Below are 12,547 nucleotides of genomic sequence, written 5' to 3'. Positions count from 1 at the left end.
CTATTTGCTGGTCAATTTTCTTTTAATATGTCAAATTTCTAATCTTTGACTGCTCTTTTTCTTCCTTACTCATCTCTTCTTTCCACTCCTCTAACATCTCTTCTTTCCAGCTCGCTCTCTTCCTGCTGAAGCATTACATATACATCTAACCTCCATTCAACTCCCTCTCTCATCGGAGTCGGATTCTTATGTGTGGAAGGTGGAAGGGACTGAACTTAACATTTTCTCCACTAAGCGGACTTGGGAAGTTCTACGTCCCAAATCAGCTTCTCAATTGTGGACGGATCAGGTATGGTACAAAGGGCACGTTCCGAGACAAGCTTTCATGTTTTGGTTGATGCACTTAGATAGACTCCCCACAAGAGCAAGGCTCGCCACTTGGGGTGTGCAAATTGACTCTAGCTGCTGCCTGTGCGACTCTTACTTGGAATCCAGGGATCACTTATTCCTTCACTGTGAGGTAAGTGAACAACTCTGGATGAAAATCAACGCGCGTCTTGGCTACGGTCCGATTACCTTCCACACTTGGGTAGCTTTCTCGGCTTGGCTTGACACCAGAGATAATACGTCTCCTCGCACTTTGCGCAGACTAGTCGCTCAGGCCACCCTTTATGCAATCTGGATGGAGCGCAACAGTCGATACCACAACAACATTTCCACAGACGCTCTAGTTCTTTTCAAAGCACTAGACCGACAAATCCGGGATGCGATCTTGGCAAAACAGTTTCGCAGGAATTTCCAAAATCTTCTGCAAATCTGGCTCAAATATGTTTAGTTGATCTACTCATTGTCCGCCTAGTAAGACCCTTCTTGTTTTTTATTTTTTTTTGGGCAAGGGATGGTCTCAAGTTCTTAGAACGGTGATGTAAAACATTGCAAACGTTTCATTTTAATGAAATTTACAGTTTTACAAAAAAAAAAAAAAAAAAAAACATCTTTGATGATAACGTTGGTCATGTTCTGATCAACAGAATCAAAAATCACAAAAAAAAAAATAGATAAACTACGTCGTCTGTCTTCTCTAAGGTTAAGTTCTCAAATTGAGTTAAGAAAGAAGGAACAAAAAACCTTGAGCCTATCCATGGAGAAAGCAGGGTTCAAGATTCTTCTATGGAGAACCGAATCCGTACCTTCGACAAAGACATGTCCTTTGATGATGCCGATAAGTTTGATGACCTCGGGTCTTATCTGTGATTTGACAAAGAAACCTAACTTGCTTGACAAGATCTGTTTTGCAAGTTCAGGATCTGAGATGCGTATCCTCGGCTCTGTTCAGCTCCAGTAAAGAAATGTCTCTCCTAATAATATATACCATAGAGATAACTTGTGTGTTACGCATCCCTCCTCTAAGGAAAGTTCATATATATATATTTAAGAAAAGGCTAAAAATATAAAGATGAACGAAGAGAGAGATTGACGAAACGGCACCGTATATAGATATCCATTGTTGATAATGATGAAGAACACGGGAAAATACATCGTTGGAGCCGGGATCAAGAATCGAAAGCTGAGCTTCTCTCTTCATCTTCTTTATCTCGACGATGTTTCCGTACAAGAATCTGTACTTTGGGCCTGAGATTCCTTGTTTCTGGAATCTTCTGGTCAACACAAATGGCTGCCAAACTAGGATCATAAAACCGTCGTATCTCTTGAGAACAAGGATCAAGACAAGTAGTGCCAAGATAGGATTGATCGGGATTATGATATTGATCTCCATTGTAAAGAACTAGACTATGTATTAAATTTTCTTCTTTGTTTTTGTGTGTTCGTGTGAATAATAATAATTGTTATTGGTTTGGTGACTACATGCATATATAATTTCTTTTATTGCTTTTACACGTAAATTTGTAAAATATGTAAAAAAGATATAACTTTTACTCTTTATTTATTTATCTATATAATTGAGAATTTAAACAAGTATATACATGCATATATAATTTATTTTATTGCTTTTATTATTAATCAACTTTTTTTTTAAAAAAAAAGAGCCTTCGCACAAATTATTCCGCAAATCCGAATAGATTGTCTTGATCTTGCAGATGAGTTGCTTTTAAAATTTCCGGATTATGCTTATACAGTATGTGGATGCTACTCGTCCTACGTAGTTTAACAGACGACGAGGGTTTTGTACCTTTGTTATATCAACAGACACATGTAGAAAGAGTCCGAATCTAGAACTAGAAGTGGCAGATATTGTCACGTAGTGACGTAGATCAAGACATAAACCAGCTAGTAAAGTCTAAAGGAGATATTTAACCGACGGTGTCTTATAGATACAGTTAAAAAATGTTGTGAAAAGAAATAAATTATCAACTAACGATTTATTGTATTAGATAAAAATCCCAAAAGCCCGAGTTCACATGGATTATTAAGACATGAAATCACAACACTTGGATCATGAAAAATTTATTCGTGATCAAATAGTTTGTTCGGATTTCCCCAACTAATCAATCACATAGTTTTATTCCCGATTAATACTTATGAAGCAGATAGAGATCGGGAATCGATATAGTACACTATAATCTAATCCTGATAGATGGAAACCTTGCGCAGGTTCAAAAGCGCCAGTGTTTTCGAGGTTTTGAGGGCATCATCGACTCTCCCAGCACGAACGTATCCATTGATCATCGACCTGAATGTGGGCACATCAGGGGACAAGTCTTTGTAAGAGCTCATTTCCTCAAACAAGCCCTCTGCCTCCGACACCATCCCATGCTCGCAAAGTCGAGCGACCGTGTTACTGTAACACTTAGCCATTCCCTTTCCCTCTCGTGACTTGTTGAACACGCCCATCGCCTCCTTAAACTCGCCCATCTTGAAACACTCGTCCACCATTACATTAACCGTCTCTGAATCGAAACAGTTGGTTTTGATCATCTTGTTGAACAGCTCCCGAGCCTCTGTTTTCTTACCATTGGATAGCAAAATTGTCAAAAGAGTGTTCCCAGTGGTCGCACGCAGACATTTCCCCTGTGGGATGAAGCTATAACACTTCATAGCTTTCTCTTCGTTGCCATGTTTGAACCAGTAGTCCACGAACATCGTAGCAATCCGATCAAATGTTTTGCCCTTGTATTCGAGCCTCCACTCTTCGAAGTAATCATCAACATCTTTAGTAGCCAAGTTCTCGCGAAGCACAATCACCGTGACCATATCATCAACCGTAGCATCCGTTATGTCCAAAACCCTACAAGCATCTTCGGGCTCATAGGCGTTGAAAAAGGCTTCGGCCATCAGCCTGTTTGTCTGTCTGTCAGCACCGAATTTAACAGCGTGACGGTACAGTTGCAGTGCGTCGTCGAAACGACCCATGTCACAGAAGAGAGACGATGTTAGGGACGATCTTATACTCGTTGAAGAAGTAATGGAACAGAGAGATGCCGTCAATGTACCGTTTCGCCTGGCACATGGCTCTGATCACGGCGTTGCATACGCGGACTGTGTCAGGACGACCACGAAGCTTTTTCAAGACTGCGAGACGAGCCAACTCAGCCGCTCCGTCAAGATCTGATAGCCCAATCATCGTTTTCACTCTGTACCGTAGAGAAACCGGACGCCCGGTTACGAGAGAGATAGACTCCGGTTCAACTTCCTCCATCAGCTCATCGGTCAGCTCCCAGAGATCTTTCCCCAGTGGGTACCGCGCCAAGGTGGCTTTGGCGGCGGTGGACAAGTTATGATTTGAGAAAGGTGAAGACTTTGAGAGGCCGATGACAATGCGGCGGAGGAACATCTTTGCCGCGGAATATAAAAACCTAATAGGATTCTTATATAATTAATTCTGTTTTAAGTATATTTTAGTTACATGGTAAGTGGGAAAAAAACAAATGGAAACACGTATGGACGTACAAAGAAATAATATATATTCTTCTTAAATGCAGCGCCGTAGAAGAAAAAAAAGGATTACCATTGGATGCACTAAATAAAGAATATTAATTGTTCTCTAAATATGATTATTTTCGTTCGTTAGGTTTGACAACATAATATGTTATGTATTCGTCATAAGCTTTTGATGCATGCTAACGCTATAAAATACTAGACGAGTGTTTTATAAGCTCGCATTGTCAAAATTGTCACCGAAGGGAGGTAAGACGGCCCCAACTAGTCAACTAGTCAACGGTGACATTGACCCCAAGTTTTTGACTCAGACCATTTTATATTGGAAAGTGGAACCCAAGTCAGGCCTTTGGGGTGAACCCGTAATTCGATAATTATTAGTGAACACATCCATTACAAAATTAATACACAAACGTGAAAATAAATAATAAATTAATTCATGAAGCTCACATGTTCGAAAAAAGAAACTGAAACTGATGATGAAAATAACATGAAGCTGAAATTACTTAGTAGAGTAGAGTATAATAACCTAACCAATTTGATCGTTGGCGTCAACTCTTTAACAACGAAGAAACTTGGCTTAGATGTGCATCCACCATCTTGTTTGCTGTATCCAACGCATCATCGAGCCTCCCAGCCTTTAGATACGCATTGATAATTTCTTCGAATTTTGAAATCGTGCAAGCCGATGGATCCTCCTTTATTAACTCACGAAAGATCTTACTTGCCTTGGACAACAACTTCCCATCTTCGCAACACCTCGTGATTATGTTGGCGTAAGGTACATCCCTGTATCTGTGCATGTATCTGCTTGGCATCCCAGCTTGAAAAGCTCATCAACGATCATTGTATTTATTATAGGCTCTGAGTGCTCTGACTCCTCGTTACTATCACTAGGATAAGCGTACACGTGACGGAACACCGACCAACCTTCGCTTCTCTTACCGCACTTATATAAAACTTCCAAGAGTTGTTTCTTGGAAGCATCTTCGACCATCGGGTTTGTTTCTAACAAACAAGTGTAAAATTCCATCGCTGTTTCCTCTTGACGTCGACTGAAACAGTGCTCAATGAGCGTCACCGTTATGGCGGTCACGGTTACCGTTGGGTAACTGTTGTTGCCACCGTTAAGCTCGGTCATGCCCAGGTTAGCGGCACAACAGAGCGCCCAGCTTTTGTCAAAATCTTGCTGATCCGAGAAATGAGAAACCACAGTTTCGTAGTCCTCGGGTTTTGCAAATCTCAGAGAGAAGACATCTTTTACCAAATCTAGAGCATCATCCATCTTCCCGGCATCCCACAAACCTTTGGTCAAGGTACGGTATGTCTGATAATCAAGACACAAGGAAGGATCGCTATTGCTCTCGTTGCGCATGTGGTGATGGAGTTGAAGAGCCTCGTGGGCACGGCCATCGTCGCAGAGAGCTTTAACGATGTGATTGCAGCAACATATGCTGAGTTTAATGCTGCATTCGTTGAAAAAGTAATGGAAGAGGTCGTAGGCGTCTCTGTACCGTTTGGCCTTGCACAAGGCTACGATTATAAGGTCGCATGTAGCGGTTGTGGTTGCGCCGCGAGTTTTGGTGAAAGCCGTCAAGCGTGCGTACTCCATCGCCGTGTCGAGGTGGGAGAGATTGTGGATCAAGAACTTGACCGTCGAGTGTAGATAGCTCTCACCGCAATATTGATTCGACTTGTTGTGCTCCGGCCGTTGAGTGTTGTGCTCACAGAGATCTCTGATTTTGGGGATGGGGTAAGGAGGGTTTGAGAGAAGGGGACACGTTTTGTGGCTGATGCTGCCGCGGCGGATATACGCCTGTTTAACTTTATCGGTCAGCGAGGAGAAGTCTCTTCCCACGGCGGCGGTGCAGAAGTTACGACCAGAGAAAGCCAAAGACTTAGAGAGGCCGAGGATGATGCGGCGGAGGGACATCCCGACGGAGTAAGAGAGAAGCTAGGGTTCGGTTCTGACTTCTGAGAGGAAAATTTATGTTTTATATTTTAGTAATTCATTAAAAAACAGAGAGAAAAAGTGAAAAAGAAAATGAAAAATGGGAAAGGAAAGAAAGTAAATACTTTCTTAGTTTTATATTCTCATCTTTGGCAAATTGTATGATCTTTGCTCTTGTTTTTTTTCAAAAACCTGTTTTCAATTTAATTTAATGTTTTCGTTGTGTTTGACATCGATCATGCATTGATCATGCATAGTATGACATATATGTTAAACACAGATAAAGAGATTTATGTTTGCTTTCTATGAGAGAAAGTATAATACTAATACACTAGATTAGAACCCGCGGTACACCGCGGGCCCAAATTATTTATAATTAAAATATTAAAATTATAAATTGTATTTGTTGGAAAAATATGTTATAATTATATAATAATTGTTAACTAATCCATATAATACCGCAATATAATTTATTTTTTATATAATATTTTAATTAGATATGTCTATTCTCTGATACTCACAGTGTTAACAAAATATTGAAATGATGTTTTACAGTGTAATACCGAATTACTGATATTTTTTAATTTATATAAATATCGATAAAACTCATCCCGCTATTAAACCGTCCCGAGATATTTTTAACTCACACTATATCATTTCAACTTTTAATATTTATTGTGTACCTACTGTATAATATTTATCATATTTAAATTTTTAAAAGTTTTAAATATTTTTCATATTTAACCTTTTAAAAATCTTTAAAATAAAGAACCAGAATAAATCAAATAATTTTTTTTAAAGTTTGAATGTCTGATAAATCAAAGGTCTACTCATTTGTATTCAGAATCATTTTGGCAATTGAGAATATTATTAATGTCGTAGTTATTGCAATGTAATTTTCCGGAAATTTTGTCTACAAATTCATTTTCTGGAAATTTTATCTAGATTATTAGCAAAAGAGTATATTTTCGCGGATCCTATAAAATTTTGGACATTGTTTTGTCTACAACCTAAAAAAATGGAGGCTCTTAACTTATGAATTATCAAGAGGCCCATAAAATACTAAGAGGTCCATATAAAATTGCTAGAGGTCGACAGAATTAATTGCATTAGTAGCATTAATTGCAAAAACTTTCCTCATTAGTATTTTTGAGCAAAAACTGCTGCAAAAATACTAGTATAGATTGCAAACTGAAAGTAAACTTTAACTTATTTTAAAGACCTAAAAAAAACACAAATGGTAAGAGAAACTTTGGTATAGGCATATAAAGCTCTAATCGGTCTAACGAACAGCAACCTTGAGTAGACTTGTATCCACCATCTTTCTCAACATCCGTTGAGCAACATGGACCCTCCGAGCCTTAACATATCCATTGATTATTGATCTAAATGTAGGAATCTCATGGTAGAAGATTAAGTCTTATTTGTTTGACCACATTCCTTCAAACAAACCATCTGCCTCAGTCATCATTCCAAGCTCGCAAACCCTGTCGATAATGTTAGTATAACACGGAGAAAACGAAGCTTCCAGCTTGAAAGTATCCATTGCCTCATTAATTATTTATAGTTTGATGTTATCTCAGGTCTAATTGAATTTGTATATAAATACTAAATACCTTCAAAGTCACCAAATAGGTAACTTACCTAAGGTAAGTATTATTAGCTTAATTTATACTAAGCTTGTGCAAGGCAGCATCTAAAGTCATGAGCTGAAAGTAATTCACGTTGCATACAAATTGATAGTAATGTCAAGCGAATATTATAGAGAAGTGTGTTCATTGATGTTTTGTTTACTCGTGTAGCGATTGCAAATGAAAATGATAAAGTAAATGTCGAGTTAAATAATGTTGGTAAGTTCACATTATGATACTCATATTGACACCTTTAAGCTAATATTGATTAATTATTTTTTTTATTGACAATAAAATATGCCTTGACAAAATTAAGCTAATAATACTTACTTATTTGTGTCCTTAATTATATCATAATTAATCTTTGGCCATAATCACATGTAAAGCCCTTAACTTATTTCTAGTTTGATGTTAATTCACGTCTAATTTATTTTTTCTTAAATTTTGACATTTTCTCATTGAATATCATAACCTCAATAACAATGAATTTTCTCTCCGCTTTATTATAAATTTTTAAAAGAAAATAAATAATATTTTAAATAAATTATATTCAAATCAATATTGTTATTGAATACCAGCTTGTATCGAATATAGAACAATTTAATATGAAAGCTTATATAACCTTGACTTTACCAACACTACAAAAAAGGGTCAGTTATATCAATTAATTTGCATCAAAAATTAAGTGATACTAATTTGAATTACTTATTTCTAGTCGATACAAAAAAAAAACATAACATCACTTTCAATAATAGATGTTTATGTGATGTAGAATTTTCCTCTTTCTCTCTCGAGAGCATGAATATTGATGTTCTGAAGACATCAAAAATTTAAATATTCAGAAGACATCACAAATTTAATAATTATTCTACATTTAGATCAATGATCAATGAATATGTTTACTTTCTATCAGAAAGTATAATACATTGCAAAATGAATGCAACTTCAACTAAAAAAAACTTCTTTTAAAGACCTCAAAAAATAATAATAACTTTGGTGTAGGCATCCAATCTCAAGAAGCTCTCTAATTGGCCTCACTAACATCAACCTTGAGTAGACTTACACAAAGGTTGTGTTGGTAAACAAGCAAAAAATGGTTATGCAAGACTCTAGTCTCTGTGTAATTTGGTGACTGCTATAATATATGACTCATATTATGTTGAAACGTTTTGATGTAAAGAAAGGTAAATCTATTTCATATCATTTATGTAAAACTCTTAACTTATTTATAGTTTGATGTTATCTCAAGTCTAATTGAATTTATATATAAATACTAAATACCTTCAAAGTCACCAAATAGGTAAGTACTATTAGCTTAATCTGTACTAAGCTTGTGCAAGGCACCATCTAAAGTTATGAGCTGAATTAATTCATGTTGCATACAAATTGATAGTAATATCATGCGAATAATATAGAAGTGTGTTCATCTTATTAATCTTTTGTTTTTTCGTGTAGCAATTGCAAATGAAAATGATAAAGTAAATGTTGAGTGAATGTCAAAAAATAAAATAAAAAAAATATTGAGTGTAATAGTGTTGGTAAGTTCACATTATGGTACTCGCATTAAGCTAATATTGATAAAATATATTTGTATTGAAAATAAAATATGTCTTGACAAAATTAAGCTAATAATACTTACTTATTTGCGTCCTTAATTATATCATAATTAGTCTTTGGCCATAATCACATGTAAGCCTCTTAACTTATTTCTAGTTTGATGTTATCTCATGTCTAATTGATTTTTTTCATAGAGTTTTGACATTTTCTCATTAACAATGCCTTTTCTCTCCACTTCCTTATAACTTTTAAAAATAAAATAAATAATATATTAAAAAAATTATATTCAAATCAATATTGTTATTGAATACCAGCTTGTATCTAATTTAGAACAAATTTATATCGAAACTTATAACCTTGACTTTACCAACACTACAAAAAAGGGCCAGTTACATCAATTAATTTGCATCAAAAATTAAATGATACTAATTTGAATTACTTATTTCTAGTAGATACAAAAAAAAAATATAACATCACTTTCAATAATAGATGTAGCATTTTCCCCTTTCTCTATCTCTCAGGCATGGATATCGATGTATCACAAATTTAAATATTCAGAAGACATCACAAATTTAATAATTGTTCTACATTTAAATCAATGATCAATGAATATGTTTGCTTCATATCAGAAAGTATAATACTAATACATTGCAAAATGAATGCAACTTAAACTAGAAGCTCTCTACTCGGCCTGACGAACAGAAACCTTGAGTAGATTTACATCTACCCTCTTTTTAACATCCGTCGAGCATCATCCACTCTTCCAACCTTAACATATCTATTGATCATTGATATAAATGTAGGAATCTCATGGGACAAGACCAAGTCTTCTTTGTTTTACCACATTCCCTCAAACAAACCCTCTGCCTCAGTCATCATTCCAAGCTCGCAAAATCTATCGATAATGTTAGTATAACATGGAGAAAACGAAGCTCCCAACTTGAAAGTATCCATTGCCTCCTTAAAGTTGCCGATATTGAAATACCCATTCACCATCATATTAATAGCCTCTGAATCGAAACAATCTACACCATTGTAAGGTCGACCAAACTCATCACTGTCATAACCTCATGTTAGAATGTTTATCATCCCCTTGAACAATGCCCACGCCTCATATATCTTAGTGTGCTTTAGCAAGATTCTCAAAAGGGTATTTCCAACCGTCGCATACAACATGAAGATAATTCATTGGTGATTGAGCTGTAAATCCACAAATTCTGCATTCACCATCGCTATTTTGTAGTGGTCATAAAGATCAGGAGGTATATTGTCTAAAAATTCATCGGCTAATTGATCAGCTGTGTGGAAGAGTCCAGATCTAAGAAGCCACGAAACAGATAGGTGTATCCAATTGAATCATACATACCTACCGCCTTAATCATATCCACAGCTTCATAGATCCTCCCTGCGTGGACAAGACCTTTGGTCAGAATCATGTATGTCTTAATTGTCTCGACGTGAAACTCTGGTGTAACGGTATAGTTGGAGGGCTTTGTTTAGGAGATTTTCATTACAGTGGACTTTGATCATGTGGTTGAAAAAGACGATGTTGGGAATAAGCTTACACTCGTTGAAGAAGTTGTAGAACATAGCCATGGCGTCCACGTAACGTTTGGCGCCGATCATGGCATCCATTATTTCGTTGCACATGCCGACTACAAAACCTAAATGAATCGTAGCAATTTCAATTTCAATATCGCATTCATAGGAAGCAATTCAAGTTTATTACAAAAAAAAATCAATCTACGAACTAATTGAGATAAATTTATGAGTAATTGAGAGAGGGGAAACTACCTCTCAAGTCTTGACTCTCTAACTAGGGTTTGCCAGAGCCTTTTGTGCCGTTTTTACTCTCGACCAAGGAATTAGGGATTTTTCGTAGTGCGATGGTTCCAAATTTAGGGTTTTCCGTGACGATTCGTTGAGAGCCAACATTACTAACTTACATGTCAAGGAAGTGGGAGTGAGAGAAACTGAAGCAAACCGGTCGCGGAAAGGGCCCAAGGAAGAAGAGATTTTTTTTGTCGCAAAATACAATCTGCTCCAGCCTTTTTTTTGTCAACCATACATTAAATTAAACCTCACGGTGTTGGTTGCCCAAACCGGAGGATAAGAGTTTACAAATGAAGTTTCAGAAAGAAGAGATTGCGACGTTCAAGCTAGACAATTCGCCTTGAAGTTTGACACCTATGGAATCTAAGTGAGTGAGAATAGTGGGAACGCCGCCTTGAGTCCAATGAAATCCTCCAAATGGCTAGAAAAGGCCGGCCAATCTTCAGAGTTATAGACCATCGCAAGAAGCTCACCACTATCCGTCTCGAAGCGCTGACTAATAACTAATTAGTCCTCGAGAAAGAATGCATTGTATAGCCCACATCAAAATATTCAACTATGAGTGGAGAGGGGATAAACTCCGTCGAATACACTTTGCACCTAGTAACTCTACCATCCGAGTTCTGAGTGAATACCAGAAATTTTCCAAGATGGTTGATAATTCCGATCAGCGAAAGACTGGGATGGGTCCTATGTGGACGGGTCCGATGTATTTCCATCAATGGAGGAAACTCCAGCTTCTTTTTTTGGTTCGGTTGTTACAAATTAATGGGGCTAAATGTTATGTTATCACTTATATTAGCTGTTTTTGGGCTTAATTTTTTCCATGTCATGGCATAGATTTTCCTTTTATTTGATTTATTTATTTTTGGTTAGAAAAATAAAAAAGATTTTATAGGCTAGAAAAGATAAATTTAAAAACGAGGAGTCCACTGAAATAAAAGAAGAGAGCGACAACGACAAGTCATTTTTTGTACGAGTCCACGTGAACTCCTATAGCCAACACTTCTCGATCTTTTTCCCCATCCACCAAGTTGGTTTTTTAGTTAGGCCTCTGCCCTCCAATAATTCCTTTTCCTTTGTGTTTAACATTTTAATTTTTTTACTTTCATACATATCTTGATATCTAAAACACACATATATATATCAACTGTGAGAAACGGAGGAGAACCATGGTTTAACCAACCACACTTGAATCTTGATAATCGAACATAAATAAAGTTATCTTATAGAGTAAAAATCCTGTCCGGCGTTGAGACTTGAGAGAGTAGAGACCGTGACACAAATAAAATTAAAACTACTACCACTCACTCACTCATTAAAACAATGGACGAAATAAATAGAATCAAGGGTTAGGACAAGACCACAGAATTCAACGATAAAGATTAGATAGACACAAACCCAAGTATGACCCCACCTCAGCCTGTTCCTTTTATTTCCTTAGCGTTAAACTTGTGGTCGTGACCCCTTCTTGAGTGGAAAGGTTTCATGCCCCACGAAACGAAGCCGTATTAGTGGTACAATCAAAGCCTCCTACTTACTAGGTCCCGCCAATACACACAGACGAGACTTTTAGTTTTATGAAAAAAAAAAAAAAAAGAAGTAAAAAAGCTTTCTTTTAAACACATACTTGTCCAAGTTTTTTGCTAACAGCTTGTAAACATTGATCTTAAGTCTTAACTCTGATCATTCGTAACGCCTCAACAATTTTAGGAAAAACAACATTAGAATTCATTTA

General features: G+C 36.6%; 2 protein-coding genes across 2 annotated transcripts; both read right to left on the bottom strand.

Annotated features, from left to right (window-relative positions):
• Positions 2,524 to 3,312, bottom strand: LOC104699472 (pentatricopeptide repeat-containing protein At3g60960, mitochondrial-like). The gene has a single exon (XM_010414776.1). It carries the CDS (start codon positions 3,310 to 3,312, stop codon positions 2,524 to 2,526), a length of 789 nt encoding a protein of 262 aa, XP_010413078.1.
• Positions 4,604 to 5,770, bottom strand: LOC104699471 (pentatricopeptide repeat-containing protein At1g10270-like). The gene has a single exon (XM_010414775.1). It carries the CDS (start codon positions 5,768 to 5,770, stop codon positions 4,604 to 4,606), a length of 1,167 nt encoding a protein of 388 aa, XP_010413077.1.

This window comes from Camelina sativa, chromosome 6 (assembly GCF_000633955.1).
Source record: "Camelina sativa cultivar DH55 chromosome 6, Cs, whole genome shotgun sequence".
Taxonomy (NCBI): domain Eukaryota; kingdom Viridiplantae; phylum Streptophyta; class Magnoliopsida; order Brassicales; family Brassicaceae; genus Camelina; species Camelina sativa.
Note: the sequence above shows the minus strand (reverse complement) of the source record. Positions and strands in the feature narration are given on the sequence as shown.